Source organism: Bos mutus, chromosome 8 (genome assembly GCF_027580195.1).
Source record: "Bos mutus isolate GX-2022 chromosome 8, NWIPB_WYAK_1.1, whole genome shotgun sequence".
In the NCBI taxonomy this organism is placed as follows: Eukaryota; Metazoa; Chordata; class Mammalia; order Artiodactyla; family Bovidae; genus Bos; species Bos mutus.
The window spans coordinates 9,546,649-9,569,840 of record NC_091624.1 but is presented as its reverse complement, the minus strand read 5'-3'; the positions used below and the strand labels follow the sequence as shown (position 1 = coordinate 9,569,840).

Sequence of the window (23,192 nt, the reverse complement as noted above, 5' to 3'; positions counted from 1 at the left end):
AGAGGCAGCTGCAAGGGAGCCAGGAACACTCAAGGGTGGCCAGAAAGGGGGTTGACTGTGATTCTGTGGTTGACATGTGTGTTCATGACACCTTACCTGTTGTAGTATAGGGATCTGGGCCCTCTGGGGGCCAAGTCAGGGGGCGGGGTTCAGAGAAGAGAGACATCCAGGTCCTGACCTCATGGAACTGACAGAAGGGGCACCTCACCCTCAGATCTAGAACAGTCTGCGGCTGATAGTTCTTTTGTGCCTGAGGGCTAATTGTTGTTGTTCAGTCAGTCCTGTTGAACTCCTTGCGACCACATGGACTGCAGCATATCAGGCTTCCGTGCCCTTCACCAACTCCTGAGTTTGCTCAAACTCATGTTCATTGAGTTGGTGATGCCATCCAACCATCTCATCCTCTGTTGTCCTTCTCCTCCTGCCCTCAATCCTTCCCAGCATCAGGGTCTTTTCCAGTGAGTTCGCTCTTCACATCATGTAGCCAAGTGCTGAAGCTTCAGCTTCAGCCTCAATCCTTCCAGTGAATATTCAGGGTTGCTTTCCTTGAGGATGGACTGGTGGGATCTCTTTGCTGTCCAAGGGACTCTCAAGAGTCTTCCCCAATACCACAGTTCAAAAGCATCAATTCTTCAGCGCTCAGGTTTCTTTATAGTCCAACTCTCACATCCATACATGACTACTGGAAAAACCATAGCTTTGACTACATGGATCTTTGTCAGCAAAGTAATGTCTCTGCTTTTTAATATGCTGTCTAGCTTTGTCATAGCCTTTCTTCCATGGAGCGAACATCTTTTAATTTTGTGGTTGCTGTGGGGAAGAGCTTTCCAGGTTGAGGGAAGAGCAGGTACAAAGGCCCCGGGGCAGGAGTCCTGCTGGGTCTGAACTGCAGTTTTCTCATCTGAAAAATGGGAATAATAGCTTCTTGGTCATGAGGTCATTGTGCTTGTCACATAGTAAAAACTCAATAGATGGTAGCAGTTATTGTTTCTATTTGTAGTTTTGTGGGTGACTGAGGATTCCTCTGGGCTGTGTGAATTTAAGCCAATGGCTTGACCTCTCTGGGTCTGTTTTCCCAAAGCTTCAGTCACAGAGTGGGAGCCATTGGCTCAGGTAGAATGTCTCAGTGCAGCCCTGGAAATCACCTGCCAAGGCAGGAGACGCAGGAGACACGGGTTCAATCCCTGGGTCAGGAGAGCCCCTGGAGTTGGAAATGGCCACTCATTCCAGTATTCTTGCCTGGAAAATTCCATGGACAGAGGAGCCTGGTGGGCTACAGTCTATGGGGTCGCAAAGAGTCAGACACGACTACGTGACCCATAGTTGTCCCTGAGCACACACTCCCGGAGGCCCTGCTACCTGCGTGGCATTTGAACCACTACATGTGGTTCTCATACTGATTCACTGAGGTAAGATTGATTATCTATTTTCCAGGCAAGGAAACCGAGGTTTCAAAGCCAGGCACCCAGAGACCCTCTGAGGCCTTGCCCCACTTCAACCCCTGTAACAGACAACTCATTTCTGTCTCTTCACTCCACGTCTTTGTGCCTTTAACTCCCTAAGATTCCACCCTGCCCTCCATAATGGGTGTTCCCTGGCACTGGGGTGTCAGGCGTGGGTGCGAGGAACCACCCCCATTCCGCCAAGGAGTCCTATGGCCACACAATACCCCAGAGGGCTGTGAAAGTCTGCTTGACCCTGGTCCAATCATCTTGGCCAGCGCATGGGCAGGGTCTGCCTCAGAATGATTTAATATGTATGGAATAGACTTTATATCCCTGAGTCCCTTGGGCTTTGTGTGTGCCTTTGTCTGGCCTCCCAGTCTGCTGCGCCCTTGGCCCACACACTCCTCGCCTGGTCTTTAGGGCCATCCCCCTGTTACGTGCTCCTAAGCCCCTGATCCGTTTGATGGGAGTTGGGGGCTCCTTCTGTGAATGGGTTTTCTTCTGGTCAAAAGCTTTGGGCCAGACGATTTCTAGGCACTTATTACCAAGAGGAAATGTCAGGAGAATGAGCTGAATCCCTTCATGCCAGATCGCAGCTGGCCTCATTTCTGGCAGGGCTGGCAATGATTTTGCTGTGGTCCGTTTCTCTCCAGCAAGCAAAACCTCAGGCCCATGCATACGGCCTGCTCAGCATCAGGAGGCTGTGTGGGAGTCTTCTGCGGATGGGAGCTGTGAAATACAGCAGAGGTCAGAGCACATCAGAGCTGCAGGAACCCTAGTGATGACCTGGCCCCACCTCTTGGTCAGACGCATAAGTAGACGTAGATCAGAGCGGCCAGTAAACTCGCCCAAGGTCACACAGCACATTGGTGGCAGAACTGGGACTTGAACCCAGGACCCTTGCGTGCTCAGGCAGGGTGCTTTCCCCATCACCCCTCCTCTCTGTGCTCCCATCTTCAGCCTCCAAAGGAAAGCTTACTCCACATCTCTCATCTCACATCGCCTGTGTTGTGGTTTCCCGAGGAGGGGTCCAGATATAAGATGTTACCAGCTTGGCTGGAGTTGAAGAGGCTTCTCCTGGGCTGTTAGGGGCACGACGCAGTGACACAACTGGGGACAGAGCCATGCCTTGCAGTCTCTCGTGGGGCCTAGGATGATGCCACAGTGAATCCTCTTGTCTTGCACTCTGGCTTCACTGTCGAGCCCGCTGGAATGCCTGGCAAGACCAGCCCCTGCTCACAGCTTCTCTCGTGGCTTCTGGCCAGACCTGCCAGGGCTGGTCTTGTGTAGCGAGTCAGGCGGGCAGACCCTAAAGCTTAGAGCTGGAAAGGTCCAGCCTTGGCTCCGGTTCCCTCCGTGTGTGGCTTAGGGACAGTTGGGACTCGGCCAAGGCCACATGCCTGTCTGGGGCAGGACAGGGCTTCTCACAGAGTTCAGTTTTGGCTTCAAGCTCTTTTTCAGCCTGAGGGCAGTAGGGAGCAAAGTGGTTTCCAACTGGAGAAACTGAGGACAAAACAGGTGAAGGTCCTAAGCGGTGGTGTTGCTGTGAGCTGGGGATGTGATCCCTAGGGTCCAAAACTGGAACTGGAACTGTCCCCAGGGCTGTTGGCAACCCCGGGATCCTGCTGAGAACTCTCCCTGCCTCCCTCCATCTTCCTCCCCGCGGCGACTCCTTGTGGGTGGATTCCTGGGTAGATATCAGAAGGTAGGGTGAAGACGTGCTCAGCATCCTGAGAAAAGGGTGCTGGGATCTTAAGGAATCTTTCCCTGTTGGAGCACTCGGAGGGCACGCACCTTCTGGAAGAGAATACAGGCTGTTGTCAAACCTGTGCAGGAGCTCCTCGACTTTAGCGAATGTAAACCCTGTAAAGAGGGCTCCAAGTTTCTTCTGCAGGCTTTTCCTCGAGGTTATCATGAATTCCACTGTTAGCACTTAACCAGCGTGTGATGGCATTTTAGAATTTACTGGAGGCTAAGGCCTAATGTTGCCTGGAGAATCCCAGGGAGGGGGAAGCCTGGTGGGCTGCTGTCTGTGGGGTCGCACAGAGTCCGACACGACTGAAGCGACTTAGCAGCAGCAGCAAGGCCTAATGTTACCAGAGACTGGATTGCAAATATCTCACTTCTTCCTTAGCGCAGGGGAAGCTGGGCAGGTGAGTTGTCAGGTGGGTGGGGCAGGACTGACCATCTCGCAGGCCAGAGAGCTGAGTCTTCAAGACATAGCAGGACTTCTGATCCTGGAGACTGCAGGCATCCCCTCCCCGACGTCTCAGCTTCTGGAGCAGACCGTCGGTGCAGACACTGGCTGGAGGGAGGGGGCGGAGAAGATGGCCCTCGGAGACCTCCTCAGCCTCTGGCATTCTGCCACAGATGTGGTTATGAGAACTGTCCCTGTTGGGGCATCTGTTCCTCTGAACTGCCGTTGCCAAGAGAGAATGTGGAGTCTCGCCCTGGATCCTGGGCCTTGTTCTGCCCAAAGTACGAAGCATTCAGTTCCCCAGGGGGGCCTGACCTGGGGAAGTGGGGAGACCACGTGGCTGGGGCCCGGCAGGGCGCCAAGCTCATTCCTTGGGCCTCGGGCCAGCTTGCTGTAGCCGGGAGCTCAGGCCTGCGGAGGAAGGTCCCGCCATCGGCCGGGCTGTTAGTGTGCGCTATGCACGGGCGGGCGCGGCCAGAGGGGGAGAAGCAAGCAGGGTGGAGGTGGTGGTGCACATTCCGCTCCACCGCCACTTCTCTGGGACCCCTTGGATCAAGCATCAGGGCCCTGGGCAAGTGTCGGAACTGGGATGTGTTGCTCAGCGGTGGAGGGGTGCAGCAAGCTAGCGAGGTGAGGGGGCCTTGGGCAGGTTCTGGGCCTCAGTTTCCCCACTGATGAATGAGGTGCTGAATGCCAAGAACAGCTAGGGTCTTTCCATCTTAGACCATCTATGATTATTCCAGTCGCAGATCTGGATGCCAGTTCCAGCTCTTTTAAAGCCCTATCTTTTTTCTGATTGTGCTCTGCTTAGTCACTCAGTCGTGTTTGACTCTTTGTGACCCCATGGTCTGTAGGCTAGGCTCCTCTGTCCATGGGATTCTCCAGGCAAGAATACTGGAGTGGGTTGCCATGCCCTCCTCCAGGGGATCTTCCCAACCCAAGCATCCAACCCAGGTCTCCCACACTGCAGGCAGATTCTTTACTGTCTGAGCCACCAGGGAAGCCCTTTTTTGGATTATTGTGTTCTTAATTACCCTAGATTTCTAGGTCATCTCCTTGGCTCTGAAGAAAGCAAGAAAAGGTGGATACAGGGCTGGGTATTGAGGCCGCTGAGCACAGCAGAGAACCAGAACCAGTCCTGAGCCTTGGCAATGCCATTCTCTCTTACGTGTTAGCCCAGGGCTCTCAGGCGCCTTTGAGAGGCTACAGGCTTGCTCTAGCCCATTCTGTGTACTCACTGTTGATTCGCAGCCAAGAGAATGGGCTCTGGAGTCAGACTGCTTGAGTTCAGATCCCAGTTCTGCTTTTCCATTGCTGTGTGACTTCAGACAAGTTCCCTAATAGCCTTGGACCTCAGTTTCCTCATCTCGAAAATGGGGCCAATAATAGGTCCTCTGTATGAGCTGCTTCTCTTATTGCTGTCACCGCACCATCATCAGCCACTGGCTCTCCTTGGGCTGCATTTTCTCCACATAAGTGCCTCTCTTTGGGTTTTTGACCGTTGATTCTGATGGTCTAGTCTTGGCTTAAGCCTCAGAGAGGTGCCCTCACATCGCTGCTGCCTCCACGTGCCGGCAGGGACTCGCCCTCCATCCAGCATCTTGGCTCAAACTCTCAGGACCCCGATTGTACAGCAGAGAAAACCGAGGCTCAGAGAGGCCCGCGGGTGGTGGAGGGTTGCCATCCGGTTGCTTTGGTTCTAAAGCCTCATGGGGGAAGCTGGCCTGGCACCTGGATCTGAGAGGAGTCCCTGAGCCAGCCCAGCATGGCCCTGACTGCAGACGCATGGGTTTGAACCTGTCTGGTGGCTTCCGCGTGTGAACATGTTGGGCATCTCAGCCAGGATTGATGCCTGGAGAGTGCTGTCACACTGTCTTGTCTTCCTGAGGTGATGGGGCTGGTGGCAGGGTCCCGGGGGCATTCCTGCTCCTCCCTTCCAGGCTTCGTCTAAGGGATGGGCCAAGCTGAAGGGTTCTCAGAGAGCACTCCCCCAGCCTGAGAGGACAGTGGGTCAAGTGAGGGTCTGCCTGTAGTCACATAGCCCACCTGGGGGTGAGCCCAGCTAAGTCTCCAGGCTGTCTCCAGACCCTGGATCTGGAGAGCACAGCATCGACTCCCCAAACCCTGCCTTGTGAAGTCAGCCAGGTGTCCGGCTAGACAGCATCCCACCTTGTCACCTGAGGGATTGTCCTCTGTCTTGCCAAGCCCCCAGCTGCATCCTCCAAGGTCAGAGGTGGTGGCTCAAGTGCCTTCAGGAGCCTCTGCTGCCCACTACTCGCCCAGCTGAGATCTCCTGCCCCAGGAGATGAGACAGCTCTCTGCCTTATAGCATGCCCAAGTGGGGCTGGATTGAAATTTTCCAGGGGGACCCTAAGGATGTGGGAAGAAGCATCTTAGATAGGGTCAGATGTAGCCCCATGAAAACTTGATCTGGAGGGGCATGCTCATGTGCACATGCATGCGCACACACACACACACACACACACACACACGCCTACCTTTACCACTCTCTAAATTCAGTCAGGCACACATTCGAGCAGCTTCTGCATGCCAGGATGTGCCCATACTCAGCTCATACAAACATGGCAGAGTTGAGAGAGGTGGGACCTGGGCTCAGCTCTGCCACAGACTTGGTTTTTGTCTTTGGTGAGGTGACATTTCTCTCTCTGAGCCTCAATTTCCCCATCTGTTAAATGGACCAATAACCTTCCCCTCAAGGGCGAATGTCAAAGTCACTGGCTTGGCCCAGATCTCTTTAATGTGTCCTCGTTTCCTCCTTTGGGTGTCAGAATGAAGCCACGCCTCCTACAGGGTCCATATCAACACCTTCCCTTCTGGTCCACTAGGGTTTCCTGGCAGAGGAGGGATTTGAGGGGAAGAGTGTTCTGGGCAGGGCAGGACGAAGGCCCAGATGCACACACGCTTCAAGGTCTTTTTGCTCAGCCAGTTTAGACTTTGTAATTGGCTTGGGTTTTGTTTTTGTCTTTGGTCTTTTTAGTTTAATCTACTTTCTGGATTCCCCCAGTGGCTTCAGAAACCAGAAATAAATTATCCTCCGTGAAGAATCTTGACTGTTTGAACAGCTCAGGCCTCCTCTTGGTCAGAGAAACATGTGCTTTGTTTTTTTATTAAATTTCCCTGGAAAAACAGTGATTTGAATTCAAGGAGAGGAGAACAGGTTTCCCTGAATTCCAAGCTCAGGGACTTTCTTTTCCTTTTGAAGTAGAATGGAGCTGTCCCCTCCTCCTCGGCTCCGAGAAGCTTCTCCACAGCTGATGTTTTTCCAGCTGCCTGTCTCCCCAGAGAGTGTGGAGAAGGGGTCAGGGCGGGGGCGAGAGGGCCAGACCTGCCCGCACCAGGCCGCCTGGTTTTTCTTGGCTGCCGAAACTCACCTGTGGCCGAGGTGCCCGTATTCCCTGTCCATGTGACTCTATGACCTTGACACCTGCCCTTGCAGAGCCTCACTTTCTTCATCTGTAAAATGAGGATCATGATTCCACAGGGTAGCTTTTAAAGAGCACATCACAGAAATTGCAGAAGGTCAGGGCTGGGAAATGCTGCAGAAGCCTCTCCTGCTTGGACCCGTGGGGAAATTGAAGCTCACGGGGAAAGGCATGACTCAAAATTCTCAGCAAGTCAGTGACTGGTGGAGGCCTAGACCTTCCTGACCCGCCCCCCCCACCCCCCCACCCCCCCGCTCCATCAGGACCAGGTCTCAGCCTGGTGGAAGTTCAGTTGCTAAGTCATATACGACTCTATAGTCTGTAGCCCGCCAGGCTCCTCTGTCCATGGAATTTCCAGGCAAGAATACTAGAGTGGCTGGCCATTTCCTTCTCCAGGGGATCTTCCCGACCCAGAGATCAAACTCGGGTCCCCTGCATTGTAGGTGGATTCTTCACTGACAGCCACCAGGGAAGTCTCAGCTTGGGGGCTGGCCTTTCTGTGCCAGGGAGCTGGGTACTCTTTTCTGACACTCAGAGAACATGAAAAGAGTGCTCCCTGGCCATTCTGCCAGTCCTTGGGAAGTTCTTTATTGGGGGCCGGCGAGGGGAGGATGTTCGTTGAGGGCCCGAGGTGACTCAGGACTGCAGAGCCTGCCCAGATCCTGGAACCAGCAAGTGAGACTGCATGGACGTGTCCTGTGTCCCCTGGGGGTCTGGATCCAAGCCACCCACAGGTATACACACTAATCTGCAGATGTTTGCTCTCTCTCATGCCCTCAGGGGTTTCCTGGAGACTTTGGGGAAAGAGGCCCTCCGGGACTGGATGGAAACCCTGTAAGTATTTCACATCTTTTTGGGGAACAGGAAAGAGATTAGGAACAAGCACACAGCAGGTTTTAGGACCCTAAGCTTTTAGGTCACCCATAAGCTGGGTGCTCCTGGGTGAACTGCATGATTTTCCTTAATTCCTGGCTTCTGTCTACTATGGATGGCCTTTGAGCCACCCCACCCCACTCCAGGAGAGCCCTCCAGCCCACTGAGCCCCAGGTCCCAAAGCCCTAGGCTATGTCCCATCCTCAAGGAGTCAGGAAGGTTCATGGGTCACTTCCTGCTGGGGAATCCAGGGCCACTACCATCTTACAAAGTCCCAGAAATGTTTATGGGACGGCAGCAGCCTGGGGGAGCAGATGGTTTGCAGGCCCTGTATGGAGGGAAGAGCTGAGTTCTAAAGCAATCTCCAGCATAGGCATGTTTATAGAGTTTGTAAATAATCGAGGCCCGTCAGGGAGCCAGGTCAGCCTGCCCTGGGGAGCTGAGCCCGCCTCTCCCTTCCCGTCTGAGGCTCCAGCTCCAGTGGTGGGAAAGCATGTTCTCTGCCTGGAAGTACAGAGCATGTCCAGGGCTCTTTCGCACATCTGCCGTGTGCCCCCATCTGTCCTGGGGCTTCCCGTCTGCGCAGCTGTGCCCAGCCATGCCCTCAGCAGAGGTGGCTGCTAGATCCATAGTCCGCACCTGATATGTGCTTGTTTTAATTCCACAAATGCTCCTTGAGCCTCACCCATTTTGGGGCTAACTCCCAGGCTCCCCGGGGACCTGAAGCCCTGGCCTCAGAGCCAGGTGGGTCTGGGTTCGGATCCTTCTGCACCCCTTGCCAGGCGTGGAAGCTTGGACAAATCCGTTGCGCTGTCTGGATCTCAGTTTCCTCATCTGTAAATGACAGGGATCCAATGGCAGATCCGCCAGTGTCAGAGAGGTGTTGTGAGAATGCAGTGCGAGAGGGCAGGGAGGTACTGGGTTTTCACTGGATGGAGGGGTTGGAAAGAGTGGGTAATGATGGGGCCTGTTCCTGCCCTGGAGGAGCTCATGGCCGTCTCCCTAGTCCATTGCACGAGGTGAAGTGAGCCATGTGGGATCACAGAGGTCACAGGTGCTATGGAGGCGGGAGAATGAAGCAGAGATGACTCCTGGGGAAGATGGCATTGGAATTGGGATGAGGAAAGAGGTGGTAGGGCGGCATTCCAGGTGTAGGAAAGAGCACTGGCAAGGGGTCAGAAGTGGGAAACCAGAGTTTTTCCTTCAGCGTACCAGTCACCGGATTAACCACTATTAACATAATAGGTGACGTCATCCTGGAAGTGTCCTTGGGGAGGGATGACTCTGTACTCATGGTCCAGAGGAGTAGGAAGAGGGCCTGATGACTTGTCCCGGCTCTGCTGCATAATCGAGTGGCCTTAAACAAGTCCCTTCCCTTTCGCGAGTCTCAGATCCTTCGCTTTAAAAGCCAAGGCTACCCCTCACCCCCTCTTCCTCTTCTCCGTGGCTGTAGTAATGACATCCCATCTGATTGCACAGATGAAGGAAGACAACCCCCCGGAGGATGTTGGTGATTCATAATCACCATTTCTAGAGCCTATTTTTATTCCCACTTTTGCGTTTTGAATTTGATCCAATCCCCTCTACCTGTCTTTTCTGGTGCAAGCAACTGAAGGGCCATTTTTAGAAATCTGGAAAACAAACTTTGCCCACACATGGCTGTGTCTCCTGACTCCCAGGCGAGAGCTCCCAGCCTCTCAGAGGCCCTGGGGGGTGGACCCTGAGAGCCTCTTTCTGCTGGGGGGATCGGGGGTTCGCTCAAGGCCCCCAGTATCTTCTGGCTGAGAAATGGAGGGAGGCCGGCCAGGTAGGTCTCAGCCTGGTGTCCTCACCCCCTTGTTATTTCCTCGTCCTTGACCTTGGGACAGTTGCCTGACCTTGGAGCCTAAGTTTTACCATCTGTAAGGTGAGGATGCAATGAGATCTTGTGGGCCAGGCATCCTGCCCATCTTTATTGTCACAGTCAGGATTCTGCCCATCCTCACACCTGCCGCTGGAAGGTACTGGATTAGAAATCCAACCTCCGCACTTTACAGATTTGGAAAGCTGATGACGAAGGAGGAAGTTCTCATCCAAACTCCGGGCCAGGCTTAGGAGAGTCAGGAACAAAAAATGTTCAGCTCCAAACGATTCTACCAGGGGCCCACACGGAGGATGGGGTGGAGGGTGTGGCCTGGAGGGACACAGAGCAAGTAACCACCTTGGTCTCTCTTTCTTTGCAGGGAGAACTGGGCCTGCCAGGGCCCCCAGGAGTCCCCGGCCTCATTGTAAGTACACAGATGCCTGGGGAGGAGAATGGCCAGGAGGGAGAGTGTGGGGAATGAGCCACAAGTCCTGCTGAAAAGGCTCCTCCTCATCTCCTCCCTGGAGGAGCTGGGAGAGCAGGACAGGGCAGTCGGGCCAGGGCCTAATGGAGGAAAGCCATGCTGTGTGGCCTCAGGTGGATCACCAACCTTCTCTGAGCCCCTTTCTTCATTACTCAAGTGGGGAAGGGTTTGGAGCATGAGAGGCCATGCACTTTGACGCCTGCTGCCTGTCCGCTGCTCTGCAGCAAGGTCTGGGCAGGTGGTAGTGTGCCCATCCAACAGATGAGGTGCTTCAGGTCCAGACAAAGGAAGTGACTAGCAGAGGAGCTGGGGCTCTGGACCACCCTGGACAATCTTCTCCATCCTTTTCAGAACACTGACTTTGGAGCCAGACCACCTGAGGTCAAGTCCCAGTTCTGCCATAGCCAGGCTGTGTGACCTGGGTCAAGTCACTTACCCTCCCTGAGCCTTAGTTCTTCATCTGTAAAATGGGTATGATGGTAGACTCCTCTTGGGAGGGCTGTGAGGATTAAACAAGGCACTCTTGTACTATCTTTGGTACAAGGTCTAGCACTCAGTAAATTTGCAGTTAGTGGAAAATATTGCTTTTATTTTAAAATGTTATTTCTTGTTACTATCTCTTGATGTGCCCAGGACTGAGAGAGGCCTGTACCAGGGAGGTGGAAAGCAATCTGACTTCTGACTCCATCCAGGCTGGGGTAGCTTTGTGGAGTGGTGCTATCAACCAAAACCGGGGCTCCCCAATAGACCTCCGGAGGGTGAGCCCTGACCTTGGGCCCAGGCCCGAGGGCCAGTGACAGGCCCGAGTCTAGGAAATAAGTCTAGGAGCTTCCCTCAGGGTCTGATGGCCCTCTCTTCTGTTCTTTGGGATATATCTTGTGGGGTTTGGGTCTCATACAAGGAGACTGTTGCGGGGTTTGACAAATGGACTGCCAGCTTTGGCTACTCCAGCCACTGTGCAGAGACATTCTATCGAGAGGGAGGCTGGTGAAGGCCCTGGAGAATTGGGGAGCCCCATTGTTCAGGGAAGATCAGTCCTGGGAAGAAGGCCCAGTGGCTCCCATGGGCAATGTGCTCCTGCTCAGGTAGGTGAGAGCAGAGCCAGGGCACGGTGAGGAGTGGAGGTCTGATCAACCTGTGTACAGATCCTGGCCTCACTTCCTCTGGGCTCTGTGGTCTTCAGTTACAGGCTCACTTCCCGAGCCTCAGGGATCCACTCTGTCAGATGGGATCTTTACGCTCACTCTTGTTAGGACCCCATATATACCCAGACCAGTCTAGAGCCGGGTTACCTGGGTTCAAATCCTAGCTCCATCACTCTTTTAATTACAATTCTGAGCACATTTTCTAAGCCTTCTATGCCTCAATTTCTTCATCTTTAAAATGGGAATAGTATCAGTCCCTAACTTGGGAGAGTACTGTGAGGATTCAGGGAAACTAGTACATATAAATTGCCTAGTACTGATGCTGAGAAAGATTGAAAGCAGGAGGAGAAGGGGACAACAAAGGATGAGATGGTTGGATGGCATCACCAACTCAGTGGACTTGAGTTTGAGGAAAGTCCTGGAGATGGTGATGGTCAGGGAAGCCTGGCGTGCTGCTGTCCATGGGCTCACAAAGAGTCGGACACAACTTAGCAACTGGACAACAGCAAGAAGTACATAGTAAGCACTCAAGAAGCACTAGTAATAATAATAATAAATTTAGTAATAATCATAATAATGATTTTATTACTACTACTTGTTAATAAATAGTAAAATAATTACTGTTAATAAATAGTGATTCACTAGTAGTAGTAGTGTTTTATATACTAGGGCTTCCCTGGTGGCTCAGCCAGTAAAGAATCTGCCTGCAATGCAGGAAACCCAGATTCAATCCCTGGGTTGGGAAGATCCCTTGGAGAAGGGAATGGCAACCCACTCCAGTATTCTTGCCTGGAGAATTCCATGGACAGAGAAGCCTGGTGGACTACAGTCCATACAGTCACAAAGAGTCGAACACGACTGAGCCACTAAGCACAGCACAGAACAGCAGCCATTTAGAATGCTGCATTGAGAAAGATTTCAAAGTCACATTAGAAATCATCGGGAGACAGTGCTGCGATTGATTGGTGATGTCTGCCTTGGCTTGGGATTAGGAAGTGTCAACATGTGAGTCATACATTTGTCATCCCCGATGTCCTTTGTGGAGCACCTTCTTTGGCACAAGGCACTGACCTGAATGCTTTGGAAAAAGAAATTTCTGCAATGAGTATTAGGGAACCTGACTTTATGAGGATCTCAGAAGTCTTCTGGTCCAACCCTCTCGAAGCTCAGCAGGACTCCCTTCTGGAGGATTTTGGTCATATGAACATTACACTCCAACTTGAACACCCTGGTGTTGGAAGCTCCCTCCCTTGAAAGTCCATCCACTTTCACAGAGTTCTCATTGTGCAGGGTTTTCCTGTGTTTTGAGTCCAACTCATCTCCCTGTCCCTGGGAGAGGCTGTTCAAGATGTAAAGATGGTTGCATCTATTATTCCTAAGGCTGCTTCTTCAGGCTATATGATCCCCGTCCCCAAAGCTTTTCTGCAGGGATGTTTACATATCTTGGCTGTCATTCTTGGCACACGGTCCTATTTGTCATTGTTGGCGTCCACTGGGTTGGATCCTGAGAGGGGCGAGAGTATTGCTTGGCCGAACACACACGGATTCTAGAGACTGTGCCATTACAGACCTTGGCCTTCCTGACTCTTTAAAAGCTCTTCTCACCGATGCTCCCCTTTGCTCTCCACAGTCAGGGCTGCCAGATAAAATAGAAGAGGCCCAGTGAAATTTGAATTTCAGATACATTATTTAAAACACATTTACACTATAATGTTATTCCTTTGTTTGATTGTTTATCTGACATGCACATTTTAACCAGGCATCCTGTATTTTTATTCACTCAATCTGGCAACCCTGTGCTCAGTATGGCTTAGGAAAATCCCATTGGACAGATGGGAAAAGTGAGGCCTTAGGTCAAGGTCACACCTGAGGCAAGAGAAGATGGAGGCATGATCAGAGGCCATGCCTCCCAACTCTTAGCTCAGGGCACTTCTCTTTCCACCCTTTCCTGAGGGCCCTGAGCTGGGGCTGAGCCCTGGGTGTCCCTGCATTTCTCAGGCCCTGTGATCTTCATGCTGCTCCTTTCCAAAGAACTGAGTCCACCCCACCCTCCGTCCTCCCCACCTGGCCTCATGTCTTTCTTTGGCCACTTTCAGTCCTGCTGCCCCTGTTTTTAAGCTCCCTCTGGTGCCAAGGTGACATTCCTTTCCCCTTGTGCCTGGCAGGGAGGGTGGGTCTAGACCTGCACCCACCAAGTCACCATCAGCCTCCAAGCCAGTACCCTGTCCCACCCAAGGCACCCACTCCTGACCTGGATTTTTGGGGACAGCAGCTTCTGTGTCTGGGGAAAAAAAAATTGCCTCCCCAAAGAGTTGGAGAGGAAAAGGAATTTTCTAACCAGGAGCTAAAGGGAAGAGGGATTGTGAGTCACCTACAGTTTCCAGAGGATGTGGGTTTCTAGCTGAGCAAATGGGAATTCCATGTACTGACAATCATGTTCGTGGAGATCCACATTTATTCAGTGCCTTCGGTCTAGTCAGCTGCAGCAATCTGCATGCAGACCGAAACTGAAATGTCCCCTGTGCCCTGGGTCCTTGCAGACGGGAGGAAGGAGAGAGGACAGATGAACATGTGCAGAGCTTCTGTCTGCTCTGCGTGTGCTTGACATGCTTAGGCTGGGGGCCTTGAGATGCATGAGGCAGGCAGACAGCAGCCTGGTCACCCCGGTGGGAAGGCTGGGGCCCGAGGTCACCAGCAGGGGGCTTGCCACTCAGACCTGTGCCACCCTGGTCCCAAAAGCCACTGGGTGGCCCCCTGCAGTCTCAGAGGTGAGTCAGTCTTGAAGCAGCCCCCTTTGAGTAATTGAATCCCTTTGGCTGGCCCTCAAGCAAAGTGTGCCTGATTCCAGAGTCTGCTCATCAAAGAAGATTTCTGTCTTTTGTATTCAGAGTGACACAAAGGGAATCTTGCCTTTTCCATTTAATGAGACCCAAAGAATATGTAATCTGGCCAAATCCCAGTGTGTGGGATATAGTGGACAAGCCCACCCTGTCCTGTCACCAAATGATCCCCTGACTTTGTTTCTTTGTCTATGAAACAAGGTCAGGAACCCCGCTAGCTGACATCTACTAAACCCTCGTATGCCGCCGGGCCCTGTACTAGGTATTTAATTATCACAGAAACCCTCTGAGTGAAAAGTGGGATTACCATTGTACAGTTAAGGAAACTGAGGCTCAGAGAGGCTGACGCACTGGCCCAAGGTCACACAGCCTTGAAGCTGTCTGTTTCACAGCTCACTCCCTTCACCACTGCACCACCCCTCCAGCTCCGCATGACTTCTGGGGTGAATGGAGACAGCAGGTGTATGAGAGTGTGAACTGGACTGTGCCAGGGACTCTTCTGGGTGAGAGATGGTGCTTATGAAGACCACATAGGAGCCAGGGCTGGTCACCTGGGTCCCCATCCCCAATCACCTGACCTCCTACTGGAGTTTCAAGGAGGCCTTGTTGCCTTCAAAAGGCAGTTCCAGGGAAGGTTTTTCCCCGGATGGTTTGGAAAGGAGTGAGTGGGCTTCTTTCTCACCCACTGATTTAGCCCCTTTTAGTGAGCGCTTCCTCTAGGGCACCGGGCAGGCAGTGGCCACATAGACACTCATGTCAATGGTCACTGGTGTAGAATAGGCCGAGTTAAAGCCTCGTCAGGCTCGGACATGATGACAGGAGCCTGACCTGGCCTGTGGGGTCAGGGAGGTGATGCTCGTGCTGAGGACAATGAACAGTGTGAGCTCAGGGTGGAGCTCTCGGTGTAGGAAGCAGTGGCCAGGGATGCCCAGCAGCAGAGGAACAACAGGGAGGAAGGCTCTGCCAGCACCCGTGAGGGTGGGCACTGGGAGCCCCCCAGGTGCTCTTTCAGGGGTTCCTGGCAAGCCCCAGCCTGGACACCTGCTGACCTGTTGGGCAGGGGAGTAGGACTCTCACCTGTTTTTGAATCTCAAGCCTGCCCTCACGTCTTGTCACTCATGAATGAGAGCAATAAGGACAGGCATGGTTGGGTCCTTCATTGGAGTAAGCCGGGTCAGTCCCAGGTCTGTGAGCATGCACTGCGGGACCCGACGGACACGCAGACCTGTTCTGGTCCTGCCTGTGTCCCCTACCTGTTGCTCGGTCTTGGGGAACTTGCTTCGCCTTACTCTGAGCCTCAGTTTTCTCATCTGTGACATGGCACTAACGACGGTGGTGACCTCATGGGACAACTGTGAGCAGTTGAGGAGCGTCTGAACAGATTTGATGAGGCTGGAAGCTGTCTGGTGTGGCGTCTGGCACTCAGGAGCTCTTTCAGTGGTCGCGGATGTGGCTGGTTGTTTGCATTCTTGGTGGGAGTCTGTGAAGTGAGGGGTGAAGTGTGTTGAGCAGGATCTGGGAGGTCCGGCAGACGGGGAAACAGGTTCCAGATTACGGGCGTGACTCACTGTGCTTTCTTGTGGGATCCGACTTTGTGTGTCACTTGGCCAAGCTGCCCACGACAGTGCTGAGCACAAAGCAAGCTGGTGTCTATGGGCTATACTGGAGGGGGGCAGAATGCGGTCTCGGGTTTTCTTTCTTCTCCCCCAAATGCTTTTCTAGTCCAACGTGGGGTCCTGCCCACATGAAGACCTGCCCTCAGCAAGCAGCCACCTTCTTCCCATGTGCCCTGCAGCCAGAGCCCCGTTTCCATGGGTTCTTGGAGGGGAAGCCCACACTGGCCCTGGCCCCCAACCATACACAGACCCCTTGGGAGAGGGGCAGTGCGTGCATGTAGGGTGCCTACATGTGTCAGTCAGGCTTGTACTGAATCCAGCCTCCATGCAACAAGCTGCCATCGGGTCTGGATTGGGGAAGAGGAAGCATATGTTCCCAGAGCTGCTGGCTGGTCCTCTCTGTTCAAGACCCCAGCCCCCATCGGAGCCTCTGCATCAGCAGGACCTTGTCTGTGTGTGCACCACTGCGGGGAACGCTGGGTGGCCACCCTTTGCTCTCTTCCTGCAGGAAAAGCGGGGTGGGGGTGGTGTCGTGGGGAGGGACCAGCCAAAGCATCCAAAGAGCTGAAATGCTCTTCTCTGAGCTTTGGCCACCTGATGCGAAGGACTGACTCATTGGAAAAGACCCTGATGCTGGGAAAGATTGAAGGCTGGGGGAGAAGGGGATGACAGAGGATGAGATGATTGGATGACATCACCAACTCAGTGGACATGAGTTTGAGTGAACTCCAGGAGTTGGTGATGGACAGGGAGGCCTGGCGTGCTGCGGTTCATGGAGTCACAAAGAGTTGGACACGACTGAGCGACTGAACTGAACCTAACTGAGGAGCTGGCTGTCCTTCCCTCCAGCCTCTGTCCAGGGTGCAATCCTGGCTTCTTCTCGCCCAAGATTACTTCAGAATTGCTTAGAAACTCTGGGGACAGACTGCCCAATGTGAATCCCAGCTCTGCTGAGCTCTGTGACTTGCTCAAGCCCTCACCTCTCAGAGCCTCAAGTTTCCTCATCTGTAAAATGGGGATATCAGGCAGATCGTGAAGCAAACGATCGTACCGTCGGGAGCAGTAACAGAGCTGAGGCGTGGGAAGTGCGCAGCGTGGAGCCTCCCCGAGTGTCATCTGTGTTGCTATGATCACCCATTGAACTGAGCACTCCCTTCTTAATAAGACTACTTGATGGGAACTGAAAGCAGAACTCCTTGGCAAAGGCTCAGCGAGAAGGTTTGGTTTCACCCAGTCAGGTGAGTTCAGGAGGGTGGTGGGGGAGGTGGGGTGCAGTGAGAATCAGCGTTGCCTCAGCCAGGCCAGCTGTGGTCTCTGAGCTCTGTGTGTTTCCCTCCATCTCTGCCCTTCCTTCCACAGGAGTCGGCAGGAATGTGATGTCCCATTCTCTGCCAGCCTCCCTCCGAGCCAGCTCCAGGCAGCTCCCACAGGAGCCGGTTCTTGAGCCTGGCCACCTGGGGCAGGCTGCATTCCTTCAGTGCTTCAGAGTGCTTGCCAGGGGCTTCCATGGAGCCTGACTCAGGGAATGGGAAACCGAGGCCCAGAGAGGTCAAGCACACTGACAGAGCTCACACAGCAGCCAGACAGTCACAGAGGAGGGAAAAGGGAGCGAAGAGAGTATTTCAGGGGCTCCCTCTCCCTGGGCGAAGGCTTAATTCAATGGCTGTGGCTGAGGGCAGTGCTGGTAGGGCAGGGCAGGAAATGAGGAGCCTTCAGGAAAGAGGGTACACCCCTCACTCTAGACCAGGGTTTCTCACCTCAATGCTGTTGACGCTTGAGCCAGATAATTATTGGTTTTCCAGTTCAGTTCAGTTCAATTCAGTCACTCAGTCATGTCCAACTCTTTGCAACCCCATGGACTGCAGCATGCCAGGCCTCCCTGTCCATCACCAACTCCTGGAGTTCACCCAAACTCATGTCCATTGAGTCGGTGATGCCATCCAACCAAGTCATCCTCTTTCGTCCCCTTCTCCTCCTGCCTTCAGTCTTTCCCAGCATCAGGGTCTTTTCCAATAAGTCAATTCTTCGCATGAGGTGGCCAAAGTATTGGAGTTTCAGCTTCAGCATCAGTCTTTCCAGTGAACACCCAGGACTGATCTCCTTTAGGATGGACTGGTTGGATCTCCTTGCAGTCCAAGGGGCTCTCAAGAGTCTTCTCCAACACCACAGTTCAAAAGCATCAATTCTTCAGTGCTCAGCTTTCTTTATAGTCCAACTCTCACATCCATACATGACTACTGGAAAAACCATAGCCTTGACTAGATGGACCTTTGTTGGCAAAGTAATGTCTCTGCTTTTTAATATGCTGTCTAGGTTGGTCATAACTGTATTGTTTGTTCATTTTCATTTATTTACTTGGCTGTGCTGGGGCAGTTGCAGCCTTTGAACTCTTGTTGCGGTGTGTGAGATCTAGTTCCCTGACCAGGGATCAAACCTGGGCCCCCTGTTTTGGGAGCACACAGTCTTAGCCACTGGATGACCGAAGTCCCCCAAGCCAGATAACCCTTCATTGTGGGGCCTCCATCCATGAGATGCCAGTAGCACCTTTTCAGTTGTAACTGCCAAAAATGCCTCCAGACTGTGCCAAGTACTTTATCCATGTAAGTCAATTGCTTCTCCAAACTCCAGGAGGTACAGAGTATTAGTCCCTGTTGGAGATGAAGAAACTGAGGCATGGAGAGGTTCAGTTCTGAAATCTCACAATGAGTGAGTGAGCCTCAGAGGAGAGATGGGACTGAGTGGTCCGGCCTTGATATGCGCTGACCGCCTCCCAGCCTTTCCCCAGCCCTCAGCGAATGTGACTCTCCAGGGTGAACGAACTCCGTGCCCTGCTCCCACCTTGAACAGGCTGATCTGATGTGATGCTGGGTCTCCAACCTACGGTCCAGGACTTACCTGCTGATCTTAGTGTCCTACGGGTCCGTTTGCAACTCTGGTGTCTGTGACTGACAACCTCACTCCTTCCTTGCTGCTGTCCCAAGGAGAGGGCCCAGCCTCTGGAAGCAGAAATTCCTGCCCCTCGCTAAGCTAGAGGAGTCGAAGCCTCTGTGTGTGCTTATTTTGCCCTTTCAGCAGCTCTCGGAGGGGAGGGTTCATCATCTGCATTTTATAAATCAGGAGGCTGAGGACCACAGAAGCCCAATGAAATGCCCTGAATCCCTTAGCTCAGCAGTCCCCAGCCTCTCCGGCACCAGGGACTGGGTTTCCTGGAAGAATTTTTCCACGGACCGGGGAGGCGGGATGGTTTGGGGATGATTCAAATGCGTTACATGTATTGTGCACTTTATCCCTATTATTATTGTATCAGCTCCACCTCAGATCATCGGGCATTAAATCCTGGAGGTTGGGAACCTCTGCCTTAGCTGGTAGGGGATATGAAGAATCCAGTGTGAGGTTAAAAGAGGTAGTGGGAGGGGCACCAATCAAGAAATGAGCTTGGGAGAGGACCTCTGTGAAATTAACTCCAGTATTTCGGTGGAGGCGAACACGCCTAATTACAACATCAACCCAAGGACAGGGGGTTTGCATCCTTGGAATTCTTCCCAGGCCAGCCTCCTGTGAGCCTCTCTCATTGTGTCTTCTCTTTCTCTTCCCAGGGCGACATGGGAACATTGGGTCCGATTGGCTACCCAGGACCCAAGGGCATGAAGGTAAACAGGAACTGTTTTTTACTCTGAGTCTCATCCCAGCCAGACGCCCCCTGACTCATTTCAGCTTAGAAGGAAGGGTACCCTGACACAATGTTGGGGGAGTGTACTCAGAGGGGTGCTGGGGTGGAACGTGGCAGATCAGAGGCTCAGTGCTTCTCAGTCCTGAGAGCCAAACATCGTGTGCATGTCATTTATGCCAGACATCTTTATTGGACAGCAGTCCCCCAGCTGAGCATGAGTCAGACATGATTCTGGACCTCAGGGCACTGAAAGTCCAGTGCAGAACATCACCAGGGGGACAGAAACTATAACAGCAAGCCAGCGAGCTCAGGACATCCCTAAGTGGGATGGGCGTGCAGGTGAAAGGTGGGCTTACGCTGCCAGGGCCACGTTCCAGGGACGATTCCATTTGGCTAACAAGCGTGTGACACACCATCTCCCCCCATCAGCGCCCTTCTCCCCTGGATGTGTCCAGAGCTCTGTGATTCACAAGTCAGCCACCCCTTCTTACGGTCCTACACGCCACACCATCGCCCTCTGGGCCAGGGCTCATTGCCTCCTTTTACAGATAAGAAAACTGAGCCCTGGGCTGGAGCAGCCAGCACAGGGTCTTGCAGCAAGCCAATGGGTTTATGCCAGGGCTTCTGACTTCTGGGGCTTTTACCCTCCGTCACAGCTGAACCCTGGCCTCTGTCTTGCAGGGACTGATGGGAAACGTGGGGGAACCCGGACTGAAAGGTGATAAGGTGATCTGAATACTCCCTTATTGCACTGTGTTTTATCTGCATGCGAATTCCCTCCGCCTCAGCGCTGCTGCTGGTTTCTCGCCAGGTCCACTCCCCTGCACTTTTCCTGCCTCCCCTCTGGCCCTCCCTAAATCTGTGCTCCCCAACTTCTTCCCTGTAACTCTGGGTGGGATTCAGGCAGACGGTTCTGGAAGCATGCGATCTTGGCAGACAGACTGGGGGCCTGGGGCTGTTGAAACTTGGGTTAGGGGTGAGTTAAGGCAGGTCTCCGAATTTGGGGAGCAAAGCTGAGGCTAGCGTCCAGGCTTTGAGGTCAAAGCCACAGGATACAGAGGGTGGGGATGAAGAGATGGGAGAAGTGGAGGTGAGATGCTGGGCCCCAGGGCAGGGACGATGGCATAGGAGGAAACAAATCCATATACACTGTCAAGATTGGAATTAGGAGCCCAATCCCAGGGTCTGAAAATGCAACAGAAAAGCCAGGACGGGCCTGGTCCCCTGACCCTGTGCCCCTGCGCCAGGGGTGGGCGCGGGGTGGCACCCTTGCCCTGTGTCTTCCACAGCTCCACTGCCGAGCCAACCCTGGGCCAAACCAGAGCTGGAGTTGGGTAGGTGGGACCCTGGGGCCCAGAGAGGAGCAGCACCTGGCCTGGGCCCTGCAGCATCCGAATGAAGAGACTCAGGGTGTAGGGGCCGTGCTCCTGTGCTTGGCTCTGTGGCTTTCTTCCTGCCCTCTCCTGCAGCCTCTTGACAAACCAGGCCCCCCAGAGGGAGTGTGGGAGAGCTTTTGGGCAGCATCCAAGTTTCCATAAGCCTGAGCAGATAAGAGCCGCTCACCTACCTGCTCTGGGGCCACGCTCCCTGCACCTGTCTTCAGATGACTCTGCTCCTCCTAAGTTCGAGGAACAGGAGCAGGGGCCAACACTGGCCCCCCTGTAAGTGTTCTACAGGCTTAGCTCGCCCATCCTCCACCCCTCTATGAGATGGGAAGCTTGCTGAGCACGCACAGCTGGTGTGTAGCGTCAGGATTCGAACTCCGGCACCTGCCAGCAGAGACCTCCACCCTGAAGCAGGACTGAGGTCAGAAGGGCAGAATCGATGAGGTCCTTAGAGGCCACCTCCTCCGGTGCCTACATGTCACAACTGGAGAAACAGACCCAAAGAGGAGAAGAGGTTCTTCAAAGGAAACTCAGTGCTCTGTAGGAGCCAGCCCAGAGCCTGGACTCCTAGAAAAACTAGAGCTGCTGGGCTGAAATGAGCATCCCGGGTTGTCCTACCCACCCCCACCCCTGGTGCCCAGCCGGGTGGTGCTCACCCCAGTCCTGTGTCTGTCTCCACCTCTCCTGTCTCCTTCCTCATGCCCAAGCCTCCAGCTGCCCCTCTCTCCACGCCCCCCACCCCACCCCTCCCCACTCAGCTTTGCCCTCTGGCTCTGCCCTGCTGGTTGCTAAGCCCCCTCTTCCACGGCCCACCCTCTGGAGATGTAGGGGCTTTCTGTTGGAGGCGGGGGCTTCCCCACAGCTACCTGTTTACCCCGTGGTTTGAGTCATCAGCACTCTGGAAATGTTGAAGTCATGGCCAAGGTGAAAGGAAGTGGGGGGGAATGGGAGTGTAGTCAGGGAACTTTTCATAGGCCTGTGCAGAGCTGGCCTCCAGCTCACTGTTTCTTCAGGAACATGGAAATAAGCGAGTTATAGAGAACTCAGCTGGCTTGCTGACTGGTGCTGCCTGGGACATGGAGAGATGTAAAAGCCCTGAAAAAAAAAGGGGGGAGGAAATTATTTTCCTGCTCGCAGATCTCAGCAAAATCAAATAAGTCTTTAGAGTTGAAAAAAGAAAGAAAAGAAAAAGAAATCTCTTTTCTGCTTCTTTGGTTAGAATAGGGTCATAATATTTTGGGGAGCAGTGTTCTTATCAGCCCCTCCTCACTCCACTCCACCTTCTGGCCCTCCCCTGGGATGACAGAGCCACCCCTTCATGTTCCACGGTCATCTTGCCTAGAATCCCAGATTGTCATGAACCAGCCTGGCCTCAGTCCCGTTTGCCACCACCTGGCTCCCTCTCCCCCCATGGAGGTACATTCTGGAACCCAGGCTCCTGCTGCAGGCCCAGCTTTCTCCAGATCCCTTGTCCTGATTTCTTAGAGGCCTTTGAAAATTTTTTTAAAACCATCTTACTCCTTCTTTGGACATTAGAAAAAAAAAAAATGTTCCTAAGTTCCTAAAACTCTGGGATATTGTATAAGATTTTCCAAATTGGAAAAACCAAAGTAAGTTAAAAAAAAAAAAAAAAAAAACTTTTTTTAAATTAAAAAAAAAATTTCTGGCTTTTGTTCTACCAAGGAAGTTCTGTTGGATCATGGCCTTAGCTGCACAACATGAGTTCTCTAAGATTCTCCATTCTTCTTGGGTTTTTCTCCCCATCCATCCAGCTGCTGCCAAGGCTATGAATGTTTTCTGAGTCCTGGGGCCAACGTACCAACATGGAAAGCTGGAAAGGATAGGGCTGTGTGAGACGGTTCCAGCTCCAAGGAGAAACCTCCCAATTTGGTTCTGTGACAGCTCATTTACCAGGATGTGGTTGAGTACAGGGAGGGGGCAGAAGAGACCTCTGACGGCCAGAATCAGTGTCACCAAGTCCATGCAATGTGTCATCTGAAAAGGGAAACACCCAGACTTAACTGGAGACCAGTTTACTTGCTGTTTACACGTAGTCTTAATGAGCCAAGCTCTCTGGTTTCTCATCCTATGGCTGATTCAAAGCAGTTAATTAGATGTAGACCAAAACCGATTGCTGGCACAGAAACTCCCACGGAAGGACGACGGGGCAATTCACAGCCTGGCAGTGAAAAATATCAAGCAACAGATGCAAGCGCTCTGAACCCATGGTGGTACGGGGACGCTGTCCAAG

At 53.0% G+C, this 23,192-nt stretch overlaps 1 protein-coding gene and 1 long non-coding RNA gene across 5 annotated transcripts in view; one reads left to right on the top strand and one right to left on the bottom strand.

Annotated features, from left to right (window-relative positions):
- COL27A1 (collagen type XXVII alpha 1 chain) overlaps positions 1-23,192 on the top strand; it is a 153,136-nt gene that overhangs the window by 55,731 nt on the left and 74,213 nt on the right. For all 4 annotated transcript variants that reach the window (XM_070375041.1, XM_070375040.1, XM_070375042.1 and 1 more), the window contains exons 13-16: positions 7,866-7,919; positions 10,181-10,225; positions 19,483-19,536; positions 20,238-20,282. In XM_070375041.1, coding sequence (XP_070231142.1) covers positions 7,866-7,919; positions 10,181-10,225; positions 19,483-19,536; positions 20,238-20,282 — 198 coding nt within the window. The remainder of the gene's footprint in view (positions 1-7,865; positions 7,920-10,180; positions 10,226-19,482; positions 19,537-20,237; positions 20,283-23,192) is intronic.
- Positions 20,294-23,054, bottom strand: LOC138988858 (uncharacterized). The gene is made up of 3 exons (XR_011465028.1): positions 22,761-23,054; positions 21,808-22,036; positions 20,294-21,425 (listed from the first exon to the last, which is right to left on the bottom strand). It is a non-coding gene; the product is annotated as an uncharacterized lncRNA (long non-coding RNA).